Source organism: Lytechinus pictus, chromosome 8 (assembly GCF_037042905.1).
Source record: "Lytechinus pictus isolate F3 Inbred chromosome 8, Lp3.0, whole genome shotgun sequence".
Taxonomy (NCBI): Eukaryota; Metazoa; Echinodermata; class Echinoidea; order Temnopleuroida; family Toxopneustidae; genus Lytechinus; species Lytechinus pictus.
Window position 1 is genome coordinate 20081047 of NC_087252.1, and position 23569 is coordinate 20104615.

Consider the following 23569-nt stretch of genomic DNA (forward strand, 5'->3'; position numbering starts at 1 on the left):
ATATATATATATATATATATATATATATATATATGTAGATATAGGTAATATATTTACTTATATATGACAATGGTCATCTACCTTTCTTTCATTACTTTTGTATATGTATTTTCGAAAAGTAAATACATATCTAGAATTTGACATAAAGATAATGAACAAATATTTTTGTATGCAATGTAAATCATCAAATGTATCATACATAACCAAATTAAGCGGTATTTTCTGTTAAACAATGAATAGGATCCGATGGTTGCAAAAGTCGTCACAAAAGCAAAGCTTGAAGCGTGACAGCCCTGGGAAATATCCAAAATAATTGTCTACTGTCAAAAAACGTGCAAGTGCATGAGGGAATGGGAACGGGTGGAGGGAGGGGGGCTAGCAAGGGAGATGCTTGGTCCTCAGAATGAAAATTTAGATAATAATATAATAAGTTTTGTTGCTGTTTTCTTTTTCAAAGTATGCATTATTGTTATCATTATTGTTATTATTATTATCATTATTATTATTATTATTATCGTCATTATCATTATTACAATTGTTGTTATTATTATCATTATCATGAGTATGATGATGATTATTGTTATTATCAATATTATATTCATTTTGAATGTCATCGTCATCTTCATAATTACACTCCTTTTTAAGAGGACTATAATCATATGCATGTCCGTTTCCGCCCCCTAAAAAAATGGAGTACTAGCTTTGCAAATCAATGGGGAGGATTCGCGATATACACTATTCTTTAGTAGGTTATGTGGGTTGTGATTGTTCGTAAAAAGAACCACTAGAACACGGCGCTTAGGAAAACATCTTCTGACAATCCTTAGAAGGATGGTACAAGTCTGCAAAGTTTAAGTTAAAAATGCATTTCGTTGTTGGTTTTTTTTGACCAACCTGTTTCGGATCTTTACCAGGGCCCGGGTAGCATAAAGCTTAGTGATCGATCGTGGGACTGATTCTATGATTAATTGCATTAATCATTGTGTATGATCAATCATGAAATCTAGGCTCACAATCAATCTCAAGGCTTCTTGATAAAGGGCAAAGGAATTTACTTTCCCGCCTTATCCATATCTATTTCCTCACTGATTCATGGCGATGGCGCCAGGTCCGTACATACATGTGTGCAGCAGTACATTTCATTTCATTTCATTTCATTTCATTTCGTTTATTTCCATTTTCAACAATTACAGTTTATTTTGTACATTTTAACATATAAATAACAAAACATATTTCGAGTATTCCTGTGCAAAATTATATTCAAGATTATTACATATCAGGTTGGAAATGGAGGAGGCTGCTAAAAAGCGGAGCTTGTAGAGTGCAGCCTCCTAATAAATATTCTTGAGCATTGAGCAATGTTGAGGATGATGACTTGTGATAGGAGAGAGAGAGAGAGAGGGGGGGGGGGGTGGAATTAGGGCAATATCAATCATTCAGTAAAGTAGTAGTAATGGTCAACGATTGCAAGGTCTTAATATAATTAGAGAGAAAGAGAATGAGAGATGGGTAGAATAAATAAAGTCATGCGAAAGAGAGGGGGAGATAGAGAAATAGAAGCAGACATGGCGAGAAATCTATACAAAGGGGGAGAGAGAGAGAAAAAAAAAGAAAAAAAAGAAAAAGAAATTAAGAAAGTGGGATCGAAAAAATAAAATGAGAAAGAGGGTAAGAACATGGCAAATAGAGGTAGAGAGGGGGAGGATGAGAGAGAGAGAGAGGGGGGGGGGGATAACACAGAAAAGGGTCTAAGTAGCATTCCTTTGAATAAAGTAAAAAGTAAACATACGGTTTTTCTAAAGCACAAAACAGGACACTCCTCATGGGCACTGTTACACATTTTGCCTCCTGTCAACACATTACCCTCGCATTAATGCAATTCCATTTCTTTAGCCAAGGTTATTTTCCCTTTATCCGTGCAAACAGAGCGTTGACACAATGTTCGCACTGCGTAATTCCGCTGTGCTATCAGACAAGAGTGGGTGACCTTACGGTTTATTGATTTCGCCGTGGTACACGAATGTGTACGCACGCACACGCACGCATCTCATAAGCACGCACACGCACAGTCCTGCAAACTTTCATTCCCTGCAACGGAACAAATCTATGTTCACCAGCCGTCTCCCAAAGATGTAGGCTATTGTGCTGCGCTGCATTGGACATACACGATTTAAGATGACCAGCGAGGAGAGCGTACGAGTAAGTATAATTTCATGGGTAATATATTGCATTGTGTGTGCTGCTATTTGTATATAAAAGATTCTTGCGAATGTATTCATTCTTTAGACTTATCTTTATTTTGTTCCTTTCTCCTTATTGATTAGATAATCCCTTTTATTGATTTTGCTGCTTAAGGAAACGCCATGGGGCTTCTCAGAATTTAAAAAAAAGTGTGTGTGTCCGTGAGAAATGATACTCATCTATAACAATATTGACGGAGGGAAACAAGTTTCGCTTCGTTTGATTTTGTCTTCTGATCATTCTTCCGTTCATGTTGATAACTGCAAGTCGAACATATCGTGTATATGTGTTTATTCGGCGCCATTTTTAGAACTTCATGAACTTGTCACTTGTACCTAACTTCTTTTCAGAAAACTAGAGATTATTTCCGCTTTAGCATTCATTTACCACTTTTCATTTGGATGTAATAGATGTGAGTCAAATGAACTTTTGTCAATGATGAACTTTTATCATGTTGATTAGATAATCACTTTTATTGATTGCGAGGAATCCGAAAGTGATACACATATCCATTGTAGAAATTATCTGTATCAATATGGTTGCTAGGGTGAAACAAAATATGATTATTATTTTTTATACATTCGTCTTGCATGTGCTACCTTTATGTCAATGTTTAATGGTGAAAATTGTAGTCGAGCCTTGTGCACACTACATTTAGAAAATACATCTTTTTTTTACTATTTTGACCGGGAGTCATCTATTTACGTTGCTTGTATTAATTATATATCAACCTATTGGCTCGTTAATTCCCCAACATCTGATTCCTAATCCATTGATTGGTTTCTGACCTAACATGCCTAAGGGAGATTTCTTAAACAATTTATTCCCTCCATCATTTGAACCCTTCTTTTATTATCTCTCTTTATTTCTTTCCTCAATCCTATTTATCTGTTACCTCCCTTTGATATGGAAATCTGTAATCTACCTTTTAACCCATCGCCCATCTTTAACTTTATTACTTTGATTGTATTTAAGTATATTTCAATGTCACACTATTTAATTCTTTTCACTCCTTAAGAATTTATTTTGAGTGATTGAAACAATCAGATTTTGTGATTCTGCACAGATAAAAAAATACAGGTCAACATAATCGTTAGGAAGAATAATTCGAAATATAGGACAATTCTTATGATCTTGTTCGACTAACACAGTACACTTAACATGTTGGGCAACATGCTGTCAACTGTGTTGGGTATGTTGGTAAAATATATGTATTCTCTGGGCGATTATTATCCAATAAAGAAATTTATTACCTAACAGTTTATTACCCAATTTGGACAGATTTTAACCAATAGTTGTGTGGACAGTATGTTGCCCAGTGATGGCTAAGAATTGGGCCCTTTTTTGCCCAATCCTTTCAACATTCAAGAGTGTGGTTACAAAAAAAACAATTACCTTGCCTGATTAGCGTTCCTGAGCCTATACTGTATTCTTTTTAAAAGGGTATTTTCTGGCAATTTAAACTTACAAATTAAAAAATCAATTTGCATTTCCCTCACTAGATTGAACTGAGGGAGACCGGAGGAGAGTCGGACACCCAGACGAGAGCCTCCCCTCTCCCATCTGGACCTCTGCTTTCTACCAACGGAGGACCAGCCGCCGCAGAAAATGGCGGGAAACCGCAGATGGATGACGGGTACGAAACGAAGCAGACATTTAGCAAGAAAAGGAAAAGGGTCTACAAATTCGTCTGCCTATCGTTGGTTGTTACTCTCCTAGCGGTGCTCGTTATAAGTTTATCAGTCTCGCAAATAGGTAATGTCTTTTCGTGATTTGGTTATGGATGTAATGTGCGGTGTGTAGCCATGACGTCGCGCGGGGAAATGAGACCCAAAATTGGAAATGTAATAAAGGTTGTGTTTGCGGATGAATCAAATTGAATAAAGATGGAGGAATGAGATTGAAATACCATTACGCGGTGGGGGAAATGGGGATTGTGGAGATGTTAACATTACGAGAGAGAAATATCGCTCTTGACTTAGGTTACAGTCGTACCAATGATACTGACCCGAGACAGAACGATGATATCCAATTCAGAGTAAACTAATATCTTTGAGCGATATGAAGTCGGTTTCACGAATGCAACTATAGCATTTAGTGCATGAAGTGAGTAATGCGATATTCCTCAAAATTTATTTGACTATTCAAAGATAATATAAATGGCTTCATTACGGATTGACTTTATACTAAAAATAACGTGAGATTTACCTGGAAAGGACGTTAAACCCAACAGTCTTTTGATTATGTCTGTGGCTGGCACACAGTAAAAGATCTGAACTATTCTCGTCGCGATTTATAAAATGAAACAGAGCCATTGACCTCGGAATGTTATCATTTATAGGAAAAGGACGATGTGACCACATATATGTGTACTAAGAAGAATATCACAAGTACACATTAAGATCAGTTCCCATTCAACATGTTAAAGAGAAACGTTAAAGGGTTAATCGATAGTTTAAAGAGAATATCCCGTCTTCCAAAAGTAATCCATGTATTCGTAGATTAATTTTGATGAAGTCGTTGAAGTCTCTAATTCAATCCTTTTTGGAGGCAACTTAGTAACTTTTAGGAATTGATATGCATTTGTTATTGAAATGAAATTTCAAATTTTTCGTACTGAAATATTGATTTCTAGTTATTTCTAAACAGTATCCTTTTAGATTGATATGTTAATACTACATGTATTTATTATTGGAATGAAATTTTTAATTGTTTGTAATGAAATAATGATTGATAATTAGTTATTACTATACTAATGCTCTCTTTTCTACTGAATTTCAAGTATTGTCATTGAATATAAAATGGAGGCTATATGTACATTATTTGTTTGTAGCCTTCATGTAAACGGGTATTCACGTTCACTGTATACAGTTTTTATGTAATAATGGCTTTATTATGTTCAAATATGGTATATTGATGTTTATCGACTTGTGAACGAAGTTGTGAACAAAATAAAGGACGAACTTTGAACTTTTGAACTAGAAGTTGAATTAATAACAAAGACTTGCAGAATAGGGGAAAGTTTCTCATTCATTATGTTAGTGTTCCCATAATCATTCATTGGAAAATTCGTGACTCCTTATTTGTTTTATTAATAACATAATTATTATTATTATCGTTGTGAGCTCAGTATAATTGTAGAAGGATGATTATTGTAATTGTGATTTGATACTTTTTAAATCCTACTTGTTCTATACACTTTTTACATTTTTCCCCCATTTTTTTTTTCATTTTCATTTATTTATTCCACTTTTAAAACAAATAACATCATATACATAACAAAAGAGTATTCGTAAACATGTGTATCAATGATCAAATTCAATATCTAACATAAGTATTATACATGAGGTACACTACAAAATTTTTAAAAAAGTGAGGAGCCTAAATAAAAAGCAGAGCTTGTAGAAAATTAGGCTCCCATTGGGAGAAAATATGATGTCATATTCGAGGGATGGCATATTCGAGGGATGTTAAATACGAACGCGCTCGAAATTTTAACTAGCACAAAGCGAATGGATCTCTTACGAATTAATCAATTCACCTACGAATGTTTATTTCTGTTTGATATTTACCACGGAAAAGATTATGGACAATAGTCATGATAGTTGTTCCATACTTTCGCTATCGTGAGCTGTTTTAATTTGTATGTTGTGTGTGTGTATATTTTGTTAATCTAGTAGGGAAATGAATGTCAAGTTGTTTATCTATATCAAATTAAAATTATAATGTCATACATATAACATAAATAATGTTAATATATCATCGACTCTTCATTGTTCAACCAAAACATCATCAAATTGACACATGCTGCATTTTAATGATCAAATTGACACATTCTGCATTTTAATTATTTCAACAAAATTGTGAATTGTCATTTTACTTCCTTTCAAATAACTGAAAACGATGTTGGACTTTCCCTTTGAAAATTATTTTTAATAGTGTTCATTGGTTTATCTCGCAATGCGAGTGAAGGTTAGACTGTTACGTAAGAATAATTATGTTCATTTCACTACAACGTGAGACACCGCCTTGCTACGGAAACAACACGTATTTTCACACATAAAATTTGATATTCACAAGTAGTCCTTCTATTCTCTGTCGAGGACAGAATCGTAATAAAAAGGTGATACCCTGATAAACACGATAAATAAACGCATTAAAAAGTAGGCCACAGAAAAATATGTGGAGCGTTGTGGCCCATGCAGTGGATTAGTCTTCTGACTTTGAAACAGGGGGTCTTGGGTTCGAATCCCATCCGTGGCGTAATTTCCTTCAGCAAGAAATACATTCACATTGTGCTTCACTCAACCCAGGTGCGATGAATGGGTACCTGGCAGGAATTCATTCCTTGAAATGCCACCACGCTGTAAAAGGCTGCGGGGCTAAAGCCAGGGTAATAATATCCAAGTCCTTTGGAAGCGTATAGGGAATTTATGACATAATGTGATATGCACTATACAAGAACTGCGTTATTATTATATTTTGGAATGACAAGATGACATTTTTTGATATTTGGTTCTATGGATATTTCCCAATTACTTACTATAAATTCGTCCATTTGGAGTTGTAATAACCATTTTTGAATTTTAATTATGTATTTATTACATCAGTCTCTTGGGATTTGATGATACGGGGTTAACCCAAAATGATTTAACGAATCACAATGTAATAGATTTGGAAATCAATTCTATAATAAATATGACTATACCGTATATTAAAAATGACGATGCTGAGAATGAGGATGACGACGACGATGATGAGCATAGTGATGGCGATGATGATGGTGATGATTAATAATCTTAGTAATGACATACATTTTTCATTTTATTTTAAATCACCTTTTATAAGACTGGCAAAAATAGGCAGATTAAACCCAAAACAAGTCTGACAATTCCTTACGATAAATAGATTGAAACAATGAATTTGGAGGAGATAAATTTCCATATTCTTCTATATTGTAAGACTTTATACTGATGGTGATGATTGATAAGTGCGAAATAAAATATCAATTAACTTGATTTTATATACCTTTCTCTTGAAGGTTCATCACATAAAAAGACAGGATCTCAAACATCCACAGTTGCAACTATGACCGAGCGTGAGTATCCTTATTCTCTATTTCACATTTTCCATATAATGCCACAATATTTATATTCTTCAACCAATCCGAAATAATTTACAATTTTTCTTTTGTTTACCTAATTTCTTAAATCGTTAATTTTCATCAATGTTACCTAAACAAATTATACAGGGTCCGATAAAGTAACAAAACCTCTTGCCAAATGCAACCAATTAGGAGTGCCATTATACAGATATGATAAGTTTCATTTGAGAATTTTTCTTCATGTCATATGCCATGTGTTCCTTGAAATTAAATAAACATAAACATAGTTTCCTTGTGGAGCTAACTTGGTTCCCATAAAAGCAGACACAGATAAACAAAAATATCAATTCAACAATAGAGATAATCTGACTAAGAATCAAAAGTGATGAATTCTAATTGCCTCCCCCGTATGCCATGGAATACAATTCTATGATCCGCAGTATAGATGGCATGTATGCCATATGAACATGATTAAAGCTCGTCCATGAAAAACAGTTCACTAACATTGTAAATGGAGATATGAAAACTGCATGGGGTAGCCGTTTTCAAGTGAAGCCACGCAATTAAATAAATGCAAATTCATAACTTCATTATTTTCATGATTTTTGACGGATTTAAAAAAAAATCAACCGATATTTTGCTTGGTTTTTTAAACTCTCATACGGTCAGGTTCTTTTGAAGATTTTCTTTATGTCAACACGATGTATATCGACAACGCAAAGTCGTTCATTTTGGTAAAGTTGGTCAATAAAACTGTATCAGCATTTACTTAAATATCTGAAATAATCCATTAATTCTTAAATCTCACAGGGGTTTTCAGCGCTTTCGATGGCCATAGAATATCTCGATGTGCCGTAAACTCAAAAGTTATTTCGAAAAGAAAATCGTCTGTAATTGCCTACAAATCTTTAGATTAAACGTTAAAAACACAATGGATTGTAAGATTTTTTTTACTATGGATATAGAAAACTAGGATTTATTTAATAACATTTAGCATGCAATAGATTTGATGAATCATACAAAGTTTTGTAATGTTGTCATTCCATCATCCTTACAGATGACAGTTATCTGGTCGATTATTTTTTCAGCTGAAGGACCTATTAACCTCTTAACATTTTTCATTATATCAAAAGCAAATGCTCAAAATATTATTGAAAATATAAAACGACCTTCGTATTTGCCAAGTGGTTTCGCTTTTGATAGAAAAACCAACCGAAAGAGATGGTAATAAGTGAAACCTCCTTGACTGTTTTATATTCAACTGATTGGACGACAAAATGCTAATTAAATGCACCTCCTCAAGAGCCATAGGTGCCCAGTAGCTCTCGACCACACAACGTTATCCATTTTTAAATCCTTGTGCAAAGCATGTAATTGGGAAACAGTTTGCTAATTGAACCCGAACAAAACTGACAAATAAAGGAGAGGATTTTGAAAATGTCCGTACGCCCCAGGGCAGATAAACCTAATTTACCTAGTCTGTTTACATGTAATCCCTAAATATTATCATGGGTAAGGTTATCAATTTGGTTTGCCAATTACGCTAAATAACGTGAAGAATCTTTACATATGCAAGGTCAAATTTTCAACTGGATCAATCGCCTTCTGACTGCATGCACTGAATCTTTAGAACCAGGTTCAGAAATTTGACAAATAAATGTCGTTTTCAAATGACTTGTAATTGGTTCTTTAGTGACCCTTTCTAAGACAGTTGACAATGTTGGATTAGAGGCCTCAAAAATGGCATCTCTTATGTCAGTGGGCGTATTATTACTTAAGGTTTGGCTTTAGATGGCTGTAAAAATGCCTTATAATGCTCATATTGAGATCTTCCACTTTATTAGCTTTGTATTGCGATGAAATCTGACATTTTGTAATAGCCCATTGCAACTGTGGACGTGTTATATTTGAGCAAATATCCATGTGGGCTAATCTCATTTCTGGTTAGGAAGGACAGTGAATTGTCATATTAAATAAATCTATTCGAGATTATGATAGCAGCTGAAGGTCAAGCCTTTCGATAAATAGGTTAAAGATGAGTTTCAAAGTAAAGATAGATCCAGGGTCCTGTAACACAAATGTTAGCGATTGATCGCTAATTTCAATGGACAATTCCTATTGGTTCCTAGTCATTCTGCTTAGCAAAATGCGCATGCAACGATGATCTTGATTGGTCATTTCATTTAGCGATTAATTGCTAACCTTTGTGTTACGGCACCCAGATTAGATATTATAAGCCAACGGTTATAAATTGGAGAGTGAATGAGAGCTAGAGAGAAAGAGAGAGAGGGAGAGGGGGGGGGGGGAGGGGGTGGATGGGGGGGGGGGGGGTAAAAACTATTACTGAAACAGTTCCAATACGATTACATAACGGCGTGTTGTTTTTTATTTCTTTTTCGATCATTTCCAGGCCTGCCGATCCTCTTCATTATTCATCTACCTTTTATTTTATTACGTGATAAGATATAAAGACCTATAAATAGAAAATATGAACTTTCATCTGAATTCTAATTGAAATCGGGTAATCGCTTGAAAACATGCAATCTCCTTATGCCCTCTACACACTAGAATACTTCGTGTATCCATGGTAACTTGCCAGCGGTATATGTCGATAAAGGATACATGGCCGTATGCAGCGGGGAGCTGGGGGAAAGGGGCAGCTGCCCCCCCCCCCCGATATTTACTGTAAATTTTCAATAAAATTCACAAAAAGTATGCACGGATTTGTTTCAATTTTACTTCAAAAATGCCAAAGGGACGCAATGACAAGCTCCGTCGCGTCGCTTCCTCGCTCTTTGTGCCTTTTAATATTTCTTCGCGTCTTGGCCCCCCCCCCTTAAATGATCAACATCGTTTTTTTTTTCAGTGTCACCCGTCGGCTGGTGAAAGCTTTTGAAATGTAAAATATGGAAAATTGAAACACCTTTATTTTTAATTAAAAGTAGCATGTTAAGGTTGCTCACGAAAAAGCAATGAATTCTATACCTAACCTTCCTGAAACCAACATTACAAGCTCGCTTGTCATGTTTATCTAACGCTTTGATTTTTTTTTTCAAATGCAGAAATCAGATGGGACCTCACAAGCAGACCAACAGTACCCGCTGTTATTCTTAATATAGGTAATATTGTTATTTTATGGCAACTGAATAAAAGTTTGTTGTAAAATTTACAGAAAAAGTAATAAGAAATATCGGTGAAAGCTAAAATCTATCAAAGATTAACAAAGTAATTAGAATTTGAAGTTTTTTTATTTGTTACGGTCATAAGAGCAGCTGCCCCATATATATTATGTCATGTAACATCCATGAGTTTCAAATTTTGAATCGTTCGTGTTTTTATTTCTTTCAGGAGCGGATGTGAAAATGAGATTTCATTGATTACATTCTACCATACGGTATATTGAGAAACTGCTCGTATATGACGTCACAAATCAAAAACTTCAAATTCTAATAATTTCTTTATTCTGTGATGAATTTTCCTCAAACCTGCAAGATGGTCATTACCAATGTACGGCTTATTGCAACAATAATAATCACAACACGAAACAACAACTAGGTACATGTCGAACACACATGAACTACGAATTTTTATCTGCTTAGTTTTGTGCAATTTTACACCATTGTAAGACTGTATTCACCTATGAATAACACGGTTTTTTATTGCATAGAATTCGGATATTTTGCCATTCTGCAAATACGTTATTCGCTGTCTGTCTGTACCATATACGTTAATATCTTTATTTCTTTCTTTTGTTGATACCTTTTCTTTTGCACAGATAGTATATCAGTCTCTTTATCACTCACATTCCCCTCATCAACGTACAAGGACACTTACTCAGATCGTAACTCACTAGATTACAGGGAGATAGAGTCAAACTTTACGAGAAATGTAAGTTGATTTAAGATCAATTTCTCCTTTCAACCGCGTAAATTTCTGTTACAATTTTATTTGCAAACGTCGTTTGTTCTGAGCCCGGGACGAAATTACAATTTTGAATCACCGATTTTTGACAAATTCTTCTTGGTTATCCTTTGTCATGAATGGCATTTGACAATACATTTTCTATGTTCTTGAATCCGTCGTGTGTTGTGGAGAGAACCCCAAAGCATCCCTGATACCTTCACTAACCAGTACGCTATTTATCCTTGAATCATAACCTTACGTGTATGTCACCCAATGCTTAACTAATATCTTCATCCACGTTGCATTAAAAATACAGATAGATGGCGTCCTACAAAATGGCGAATTTTCAACCGTCTATGACAGAGTCACAGTTGATGATATAAGGTGGGTCCTTGCATTTTATTGGTAATTTTCCGTTATTCATGAGGATGTCTGACGAGGGCAATATGATTTCGAAATAAATTTTGATGAACCTAGCATATATATATACGTATACAGATACGAATCATGGACCTACATCATTCACCAGACTCACTACTTAATTTTGTAATCCACATACAGTTTGTTTATGAGCAAGCATTGAAATTCTAATTAAAACTTTTGAGACATGGCTTATTAACTCGCAATACTCTTTTCAGAATACACCTTATTCGATCTTTATACCTCGGTCACTTTTGCTCTACGGCGGCCGTAAGGCGAGTTGAAAACAGCCGTTTTAACATTATTTGTACTAGCTACATATAGGTGGTTTGAATAAAAATGAATAAAACGGCTGTTCTCGACTCGCCGTACGGCCGCCGTGGAGCAAATGTGACCGAGGTATAAGGGTCAAGTATTTTGCATGTTGACTGACGATAATACCTCGGTCACATTTGCTCTACGGCCGCCGTACGGCGAGTCGAAAACAGCCGTTTTATGCATTTTCATTCAAACCACATATATGCAGCTGGTACAAGAAATGTTAAAACGGAAGTTTTCGTCTGGCCGTACGGCCGCCGTAGAGCAATTGTGACCGAGGTATAAATGTCAATCAACCTGCATAAGTTATTATATCTAATTCATACACGCTCGTGAAATGAAGATTTATAAACGCCCACATACGTACCTACACACATTTATGGTCGCCTACTTGCAGAGACAGTATACCTGTTCACAATAGGAATTTAATAGTGCCTTTTTGTTGCATTTTTGTACACTCTTAAAATGTTGGGCAACATACTGTCCACACAAGAATGGGTTGAAAAATTCATCAAACTCTAGGTAGTTTTCAACCAATACTGTGTAGTTTTCACCAAAAACACACATTATTGGTTTAAAACTACCCAGAAAATAATAAAATTTTAACCAATTGTTGTGTGGACAGTATGTTTCCCAACATTTTTTAGAGTGAATAACAAAAGTTATCAATATATTTATGACGATCATGCCTATCGAATATCAATTTCATAGATTCCCTATTATCATGCGTCATACATAGGCCTCGTCTGTGTATCTATATAACTTTGTCGATTAGAAAATGTTGGAAGAACAAAGAGTTAATTTCATTTCCTTCTTTTCTCTAGATCAGGTAGTATCATCATCGATATGACCATTCATCTTACTGGTATACCAATACATCTCCATGGCAACCTAGCATCAGTTGGCATTCCTGAAATGGAGTTAATTCTCGGAATGAAGGTGCAAACCAATTTAGAAGATGGATACCCATCAGATGACGTAGTGATTTTCAAATTAAATGGTGGTAAGTTGGAATATTAGAAGTGTAGTTACCCATCAAAACTTTTCACTATATCATTTGTCCTAAAAACATTTTTTGGATAAAAGTTTATTTCCTATTCATTTCATTTATTTTATTTATTTATTTACTTATTTATTTATTCATTTCTTATTTATTTTTTTATTTTTTGGGGGTGTGGTTAGTTTGTTTATGTTTTTATTTGTTATTGTTGTTTTTTGTTTTGTTGTTTGTCTTTGCTCTTGTTTTTTTGCTACTTGGTACTTGCCGCATCGGCATATCACAATTATTTTCACATTCTTTTTAATTTTGGTGCATGCGTTTAAGAAAAGTCTTCTTCTGACTCTTTAGTACATTTCCGTTTTCCATTCATTTATCTTTTACCTGTTTACATTGTTACAATGATGCGAACATAATACTTCGATTATCTCTTTTGTTTGTGTTTATTGATGCTTTAATGATATGTTTGATTGTTATTGTCTCTTTATCTGTACCTGATTTTGTGGTCAAATCTTGTTTTAATGAATTAGAAATAAATGCTGAATTGAATTGAAATGAATTAACTGCACATCGCTAAACCTAAGCATGCTACATGTTCGTACGCGTGTTTCCTTCTTAATGATAGGGCCTATAGTAAATACGGTAGTTGTCATTTTAACTATTTATGAACATACTATTACAGTAAAGATTTCCAATGTAAATAAAATGTTTATCTTATTATCATCAACTGTTATACTTTGGGCTGAGAGATCGTTTCTCACGATGCTAGCATCATTATTTTACATTTTTCGTTCGTTAATTATTTGCAGGGACTCTGGTTAAAACATGTGCAAATGGACAATGGTGACAAAAAATATCTCTCTAACCGTCAAGTAGCTTGTTTTCACAGAACAAAGATATTACATCGTAATTTAAAGAACATATTTATCTGTTTTGTTTTTATTACAGCTAAAATCAGCGCTTCATCTCTGACGACCATAGCACAAGGCAAGATTGCTATTATAATCAAACATTGAATTGAATACTATTCATTTATGATTTAGACTATTAGTCACCTACTTATCCATATCTGTGGTAACGTTTTCATTCTGTTTCTTACAGATTGTAAAGGGAAATTGTAGGCAAGGGGGGGGGGTGGTGGATCGATATTGTGTTAATATATAAATCCCAGTTTTTCGAAACGTTGATCTACATATATATTTTTTTATATATGTATTTGTTTGTATATTTTGTATTTTTAAATGTATCCACTGGACCCCTCAGAAGAACAGCCTGTTGCTGAAGAAACCAATCCAGCCCAAGAGTGGAAAATAAATAAATAAAATGAATAAAAAAATTAATAAGTAAATAAAAAACACAACTGATAAGTTGGATAAACTTTTATTTTCTACAAGGGGAGGGGGAGGGGGGGGGGGGTAGTGTCGGTGTACGGGGTACGTGATACATAAGTTATCTCAATCATTTCCCATTTCCCTGGATATTAATTTAGAGAAATATCCTGCTCCAAAAGCTATTGTTGACATCTTGACTACATTTTACAATTACATGATTCATGACAATAATCATGGAAAGTAATTTTTTCAGAGATCGCAGTTCAAAAAAGGCACAAGCGATTTGACTATAAAATCATGCAACTGTTTAATGGTTGCTTTGAGGCGTCAGAGTCACTGATTTAAGAACGTGTATTTGTTTTGCTTTCCTTCAGAGATCAGTATTCCTATAGTTCACAATCCAAGATGTTTCCAATGTTCTTCTAGCCCTGACTGTATACCACTCTCCTGGAAATGTGACGGCGATACGGATTGTAATGAGGGTGAAGATGAAATGAATTGCTGTAAGTACAAATTCAACTATTTGTTAGTATTAATTTTATGAATTATAAAAAAAATGTGGTTCTCTGGGGAATAACAAAGCCCATTGGCTTGCAGTTCAATAATTCTTTCTGAAGGAACACAAATTTAATTAGGCCATAAACGAAGGATCAAACTGAGCACTCACTCCAACATGCCTAATGGTCCCACTTATTCTGCATCGTGTTATATGATCCTAGCCAGGATCATATAACAATTCAGAATGCAAATGTTTGGACATGAGATAATGATGTGGAATATATAATACAGGCATTTTTTCAGCGAATTTATTTTTTTGTGAGGAGGAGGGGTGAAAATATTGTTTGGTTTGTTTGGAAAAGTTTTTACAACCCCCTCCTAAGGTGGGCTCATTGGGAAGAAGTGAGGTTTGTGTTTGCCCAAAAAAGAAGAGAAAGTTAAATCATTTAAAAATTATTTATATTCTTATTAAAGAAGATATTATTTATACAAAAAAAAGAAATGCGACGAATATGGAGGGGGATCTGTCACTGAGCTAAATGCCTGCTCATGTGGGTATATATCTCTATGGTCGACGCTCCAAAAAAAAAGAAGTATTTTCACGAAAGTATCACAATATGGCATCCGAACGTCAATTACTTCATATCACAACTCTGTTTTCCCGAGAAAATGTGACTTTCCATAAACATAGGAACAAAACACACAAATTTATATTTTAGATCTAATATACGTTTCCAAATCTATCATTACTGTTTCAAGCATGCGATGAAGGTTTCTTATGCAGTAGTGGAGTTTGCGTGGATCAGAGCTATCGATGTGACGGGTTGCCTGACTGTGATGCAGGGGAGGATGAAATGAACTGTAAGTTTATGATTAAACGATCATCGACGAGTTCTTCCCAAAATTATACCTTTGAATACAGTTGTAAACTGTCAAAACAATAGCAAAAACAACACAAAAACAGCCGAAAAACGTTTTGCTGTAGCAGCTGCCAAGACTTGGAATACCATCCCTCTTCCAATAAAAATTGCTTCCAGTATTCTTGGCTTCAAATCTTCCCTTATAACATACCCTTTTTCCTCAATGATTAATTTCCCTTTTTATCTCGAATGACTGATTGTGGTTATTATTGCAAATGTTAAATTAATATTCGTACATTGTACGCGCTATGATACTTTTTTGTTTTTAGCGCCAATAAATATCCATTGTTATTATTATTATTATTATAATTATTATTATTAGCAACCATTTTGATTATAAGTCATACCATGGAGTTATCTCTATGGTCATCCGGTCGACTTCAATTTTTTTAACGAAGAAACACTTGTATTTGCATTGCATTAATTAAATCACGGGAATACTTACATTTAGTTATAACAGACTGCTTTTCAGCAAGTCCGTGATAATAAAAAAAACATGCAAAAGTGAGACAATACGAAAATATTTAAAAGTATAAGAAGTAGCATATAAAATAAAACAACTTTACCAGTCTAAACCATATCGTCAAAATAAATGTTATCCATATTTTATTTACCAATTATATGCTCATTTCCTCATTTACATGTGTATATTTCATTCATAATCACGCCTCAGCTCATTTTGCATTTCTCACTCTTTTCTCACCCAGGCACGTGTAACTCAGTTGCAGAATACAGATGTCCGTCCACCCAATCTTGCATTCCAAAGGGCGCCCTCTGTGACTTTAATCCTGACTGCCCTCATCATGAAGATGAATCTGAGAGTGTTTGTCATTTCGATTCATTTGCTGGTAAGCTTACCTTTTCTGCTAAAATTAGCTACAAATCATTGTATATATAAATAAAAGCGAAAAGAGGGTGTAATATGACCATACCGTCAGTGTGAGCGTAGCCGGGGAGTGTAGGCATTGTTTATCCAGTTCGTCTATGCCTATCCAAATCACACATTCCCTATCTCTTGAAGAGTTTTAACCTCGCCGTTTATTTGAAAATGCTAATAATGAAATTGAAAAATGAAAATGAATGAAAATGTTAAATTTTCAATTAATTTCCAGTCTTCTTCCGCTTTTTCTTTGTCTTTTTGTTGTTGTTCTTTCTTCTTCTTCTCCCCATTTCCCTTCTTTTTCCTTTTCTTCTTCTTCTTCTTCTTTCCCCTCCTCCTCCTTATTCTTCCTCTTTCCTTCCCCCTTGTTATTATTATCATTGTTATTATTATTATTCTACTTTCCCTTCTTCTTCCATTGTGATAGCTGCTTCAACATGCTGAAGATAACTTAATTCTAGACAAGTTTCGATTATTTTTCCCTGTATGAAGATAGGGTTGCTTTCTCAAGGGCAAACCAACCCAGCTTATTATCCGATATCTGATTGAAATAATCAAAGAAAGGTTAAGAAAATATTTTCCATGCATTATTTCAGGAAGATGATCACTCTCTTTATGACTGTTTGTTGGATCCCATTGACATCTAGTAACGCATCTTTTTCTCTAAATTTTTTGTTGACTTCTTAATATCACAGGCTTAATGAAAGAGAAATATAGGCCTAAGTTTGCATATTTTAATTGGAACCACAAGCAAGGAACTGAACCTGGCCTCTATTAGTACTATCAGTATTAAGAAAATTGAATACTAAATTTTAAACAATCTTTCTTTTTTATGACAGAAAACACGAATCTTACAATCGGTAGCAGCCGTGCCATTAGTCTACCAATCAATCGGCAGGAGACCGGATTTATTGGACCCGGTTCCTTCGGTCTTTGGTTCTTTAGCTCTCCCGAAAACCCGGCTGAATTTCTTATTAACATTACGATCAGCTTCAGGGGCAGCGGTGGATCTTTTGTCAAATTGGGGACCGGTCTCAATGCAACGCGGGGCCATCTGGCCGCGTTTACCGAATCCGACGCCATGAGCCCAGGTGATTTGAATCCGTTTTACGCGAGGAGTGAGAATATCTGGGTGATCATCTACCAGAGCGATTATGACATCGTAGAGGGCGCTTTCAGTGTGACTGCAGTTCTAGCAACGGGTATGTTAACTCAAATTTTCGAAGTCCTTACAATGTAGATCCTTCCACGAGACGAGGCTGCGTCTCATATGACGCGATTATCACAAACCGGTTGACTAATAAGAAAAGACTGATCGCGCAAACCCGGGTGAACGATCACACGGGTTTCGTCAGCTCGCTTTTTCCATTCCATTCGATTCCTTGTTTTTATTTGGCAATAAGTCATGATTCACAATTTTTGCCACACACTGGATGAAAAGTAGGGTAACAATTTTATTTAGTATTATTATTATTTTTTTTTCTCATTATTTCTTTATATTCATTCATTTTTTTCTATGAAAGAAAGAAAACACAACAACATTTAAATACATATGAAACAAAAAACTGAGGAATAAGATATCAGCAAACAATAGGGGGATTACTTCCAAAAACGATAAGGTTGTTGATCGACGATCTATGAGATATTATACAAAACAAAAACATTCTATCAAGAGGGAATAACGTTTTAACAAGTTTTCCGGTACTTTGAATTCTCAGTGTACCAAGCACCATTTGTGATAAATTCAGCATTTTTATTTTTAATAGATTAGTTACAATTCCAATAATTTCAGTGGCCTAAGATATATTTTCTGGGGTTATATTGACCCGTAAAGTAAAGACAGAAAGAAAGAGGGGATTTATGTGATGAAGAAGTGATAAGATAGAAAAAAAAATGATTTGAAATTACTGAAAGAGAGACAGGCAAAGAAAGAAGAGTCCCCTCCCACACCCGTACCAGAGTTACGGGGTTACGACTCTCCCGTCGGTGGACTCAGGTCCATCAACATCTTGAGGTTTTATCTTTCCAGGGGACAAACGCCTTTAACCTACCTACATAAAAAATAAAAAAGGGCCCTTGTGGGAGGAAGCCCTTCCTCCTCCTTGTGACCCTCAGTCAGTCGATTGACACTTGTCTGTAAGGAGAAAGAGCCTTCAAACATGAAATCCAGCAAATACAAAAAGGGGAAGTGTCAATACACTTGGATGGTTATTTTATTATTTTCATTTTGTTTCTATTATTTTTTTTGGGGGGTAGGGGGTAATAACTATTAGTCTATTCCATGAAGTCTCGTTTCAGCCACTATTTGACGAAGAATATATCCAGGTTACGAGGCCTTTCAATAGGCTAACCTTAGCCCAACGTCCTCCACGTTAAAGCAAAATAAGCCTTTGCCATCAACCCAAGAGGATAACAACACAATGCAAGATTTAACCATCCATTCTAATGGTATTTCCACTAAAATTTATTTTCTTTCGCGTGTTCCAAATTTAGTGGGTTTTTTTCTTCTCCATTACCATAATCATGTTCCTATTCACGGAAGTTGCTTCGCAATGTGTGCCAATTTTTCGGCTATCAAGGTTGACACGTACGATTAAATGGTTAATGTCTAGTGATTCTTCTTTCGTTTATCACATGTTCAGATTGCGCAGATGGAGAAATCGCCTGCCAGTTCTCACCGGAATGCATCCCGCCCGGAGGACGTTGCGATGGTAACGAAGATTGTACATTCACTGGTGAGGATGAGACACTTTGCCTCTCTCCTCCCGATCCCGATGAAATGAACAATAATTATACAGAGTACTCAAGCAGCTCGGATTCGTTTAGCTCATCAGCCTATTTCGGGAACTAAGACAACCGAATTAAACTATTAAATTTATGGTAATAATGATAATGATGATGATAATAATAATAATGATAATAATAGTAATAATAATAATGATACTAATAATAATATGATTATAATAATAATAATGATAATAGTAATAATAATAATAATAATGATACTAATAATAATATGATTATAATAATAATAATAATTATAATAATGATAATAATAATAATAACAATAATAATAATGAAAATAACGCAATTCTGTGTAGGGCATATCACATAATGGTGTAACGTCCCTATGCGCTTCCAATGATAACATCGCCTCAGCATTTGTCAAGCAGCCTCAAAGAATAGATCCCTGTCTCGTTCTCATTTACCTCACCTGAGTTGAGTGCAGCACGCAAATATTGCATCATGGCTGGGTTTCGAACCAACGACCCCTATCCAAATGTTAAAAACAACACATTATGTACATAATAAAATCAAAATATAGTTCTCGACGCAGAACGGATTCCAGAACACAGTAAATGCTTTGAAAATGCCCATCAAATGACAACAGGTGACAGCTCTTTGTCAAACATTTGTGAACTGGAACAAGTTTCATTCTAACTTTCGAAGCTGACGAATATTGCAAATATGTAGTTTCTCCAGGGACAGGGGTCATGGTTCGGGAAAGCGGGGAAGCGGGGGTGCTAAAGCACCCCCAAAAAAGTTAATTGGGGTGCTGCGTGTATTATTCTCCATAGGCAGCACCCCCAGGTATTCTAGAAGATGTGTAAAAATTGAATTGTGACCAAAATGACATTCATTTCTTTATGATTTGTTTTTCTTTTAAAATTTCTCAGGACCAAGTTAACCTCCATTTTGTAGTGACAAACCCCCTTTTTTTTTGGGTTTTCAAATTTACATCAGCACCCCCAGTAAAAAAATCGTTTTCAGGGCCCTGCTTCTTTGATTCACCAATTTCTGACAAAGACTTCTTGGTTGCCCAGTGTCAAAAGATCATTGACCAGTGGCGTACCTAGGATTTTCCACAGGGGGGGCAAAATCGGCCGCCAAAAAAATTGACAAGCAAAAAAAAAAAAAAAAAAAGGTCTTGAAGTTCGTCAGAGGGGGCAGTGATATGTATTTTGTATGGGTTGTGGCTCGTCAGGGGGGGCAGAGTGCCCCCCCCCTGCCCCCCCCCCCCCGTAGGTACGCTAGTGTCATTGACATTACATTTTTTAACCCTCCGTGCATCGTGGAGATAAAACTCTCTTATCCCAAACGTTAATGATCGTGTTGGCCTACAATAGAGTACCGAAGTGTGACGTCAGTTGCCATGGTGTCATGGCGGGCTGGTTCTAAACAGAGTCGCAGCTGACGATCGTCTGAAAAATAGGTTGCAAGCGATCAAATTCCGATAGCAGCCATTTTCTCATACATGTATGCGAAACACACGCTTTCATTTGGCGGGTTCATTTGTTTAGAATCAGGCCGGCATGACACCATGGCAACTGACATCATCGAATTGGTACTCTTTACTAACTTCCATGTTCGATGCGACTGGAGGTTCTGATTGAGTTCAGAAACTGAATAATATACCCAAGACTTCATAATAGTCAGTTGTGTACATTCGAACTATACAACAATTTACTTAAATAGAGGAGTCCACGAGACTGCGGTGAATTCACCGTGGAAAGAAATTCGATACATTTATTTTGCGAAACTTTAACATGACTTGTCTGAATTTATTGATATTCCTAGTGAAATGCGTTTTTAAAACTTTTAAGGAATAAGTTGCAACATTGTAAAAGTAATCTACTCTTGTTGGTATCGGAATTTATTTTCCATATCACAATGTTTATAATACAATACAAGGTTTATGTATGTACATAATAAAATTCAAAAGTATGGTGAAATGGCTGGACAAACCCTCTTAGCTTTGTTAAATTAACGACTTTTTTTCTTTTCCAGGTTCCAGAACATACATAGAAACAGTTTTTGTACGTCACGAAAAATGAAATTACAAATCCAATTTGAAAAGACAGCAACAAACATGGTAAGCGTAAAGTTGCCAAACGGTTTTCTGTGTGTCAATACATAGTCAGCGATTTGTACTTTCGAATCTAAATGACATAATTGATACCAAAATGAACTAGACTAGTTTGCTTAAAACTGATTCTTTGAGTGTTATATATTAAACTTTCAAACCCTAAACCTCGAGTGATTTTTTTTAAAGAAGGACATTGTATATCAAAACTATTTGTTTTCTTGTTTCTTCCTACAAAGTTATTTATATTTCGAATATATATTCAATTACATTTTTTTTAACTTGACGAGACATATTATCTATTTTCCACATTATGCAGTAACAGTAAGTGCTTGTCGAATATAATTGTGTCGTAGGCCATTCATCAGAGATATTATAATTGACAATGAAAACAGTTAATGTATAACATTTATCATCATACGATGACAAATGAATTAAATCATGTGAACATTTCATGGTATAATTCAACTTGAAAATAAGAACATCTGAAACCTCAACTTGCAATCTATGATAATCAATCGATATTTTAACCCCTCCCCCCCGACAATCCATGTAGGGATTTAATGGTGTACCAGTAACCTACTTGTGCATCCTCATCAACATCATTCAACATGAACAAATCGATTTAATTTTTTTTTTATTAATGTTCGGTACTGTAATAACCTGAACACGACTAGCATGAAGTGAATAGAAATTCTGGTTGTCAAAAACAGATTGAATTATTATATTCAAGACGCGTTTCTGATAGAAGATTCGAACAATTGTGCTGAATTTGAATTTATTCAAATTCCATTATTTCTCTTTTTTATCTTTGCACGTTTTAATCCTCACAAAAACAATCAAAATGTACAAAACATGCGTTGCAATGCAATTACACAAAACTTTTACACACTGTGTTGCGTGAAAAATATCGTAAATAAAACCAAGGGATATTTGAAATCCATTATGAAGGTAACCGATTTCATGTTTATTGAATGTTTATTATAAGAACAAAATTGTAATGAACATAAAGCAGGATATATTCTATTTGAATTGTAAATATTTTTATAGCTTTATCAACTATAAGTATGTATCAATATGTATTACTAATTAAAGTATTATTTATTAATATTCTATAAAATATGTGTTACTTGTAATATATTTTTTTAATATGAGAAGTACTTTGTTTATAATGTTTCAAAATACTTGATGATATTTGATATTTTTTTTCCATTTTACACCTTCCTTTCCTAAAATATTTCAAACACGGCCATGTAATATCCTCAATATAAAAAATAAAGGATATGATTTGTGTTTGTAAATTGATGTATCAAGTATGAAAAAAAGTCTTATTTTGCAAACAAGCATGCTTATATTTTGTTCTATCAAACTACTGTCAGACTGCAAAGGGGTGAGACAAAAAAATATGGAACATGTAGAGAGAGGGGGGGGGGGGGGCGAGATGGGAGAGAGAGAGATATGTAAACGTTAATAGACTGGTATGTCCTAGATCATGCAGATTGATAGGTCATTTGAAATGCTTCCCGCATTGGTTGAAGGTCAAGTCCACCCCAGGAAAATGCTGATTTGAATAAAGAGAGAAAAATCAAACTAGCATAGCGCTGAAATTTTCAAAAAAAAATGAAATTTTCAGTGTTATGCTTGTTGGATTTTTCTCTTTTTATTCAAATCAACTTTTTGTTGGGGTGGACTTGTCCTTTAAAATACTGCCCCCAATTGGTTGGACACATAATTACCCTCGTGGTGGTCAAGATTTTACCCAATACTTTTTACTATGTATATAGATTGAAAGGTCATTTTGAAATAAGTGGGGGGGGGGGCGGGGAAGGAAAAGAAAAAAAAGAATAGGTCGAGAAAGGAGAAGAGAGAAAATGTGAAAGGGAGATTCGGGGGGTAAGCCTTATACATTTTTTGAGGAACAATCTAAACAATGTGCAGATGACCATCAAGTAGTGATTTCATGCTATATTATATGTTAAGCCTTCAGCCCCCCTCCCTCCACCCCCGAGTTAACCACTCATACAAATCGACAGTGTACGTCGACTCTTTTGAGTCACTTGATTCTTTTCAGCGAGTTTTCGTACCGGCGACGC

The 23569-nt window shown here is 35.0% G+C and overlaps 1 protein-coding gene across 4 annotated transcripts; it reads left to right on the top strand.

The window, feature by feature from the left end:
- Positions 1 to 2026: 2026 nt before the first annotated feature.
- Positions 2027 to 22813, top strand: LOC129266730 (serine protease nudel-like). Of its 4 annotated transcripts, none has more exons than XM_064103738.1 (14): positions 2027 to 2199; positions 3744 to 3996; positions 7283 to 7339; positions 10408 to 10464; positions 11121 to 11233; positions 11565 to 11632; positions 12811 to 12989; positions 13932 to 13970; positions 14689 to 14817; positions 15572 to 15673; positions 16440 to 16580; positions 17452 to 17814; positions 19255 to 19347; positions 21401 to 22813. In XM_064103738.1, exons 1-14 carry the CDS (start codon positions 2176 to 2178, stop codon positions 21445 to 21447), a joined length of 1665 nt encoding a protein of 554 aa, XP_063959808.1. In that variant the 5' UTR covers positions 2027 to 2175; the 3' UTR covers positions 21448 to 22813. The 4 variants fall into 4 exon arrangements, with proteins under 4 accessions (XP_063959808.1, XP_063959807.1, XP_054760522.2 ...); XM_064103737.1 differs by having other exon boundaries at positions 2066 to 2199; positions 19255 to 19492; positions 21401 to 22589; XM_064103739.1 differs by lacking the exon at positions 2027 to 2199 and adding an exon at positions 2374 to 2653 and having other exon boundaries at positions 21401 to 22590.
- The last annotated feature ends 756 nt before the right edge of the window (positions 22814 to 23569 follow it).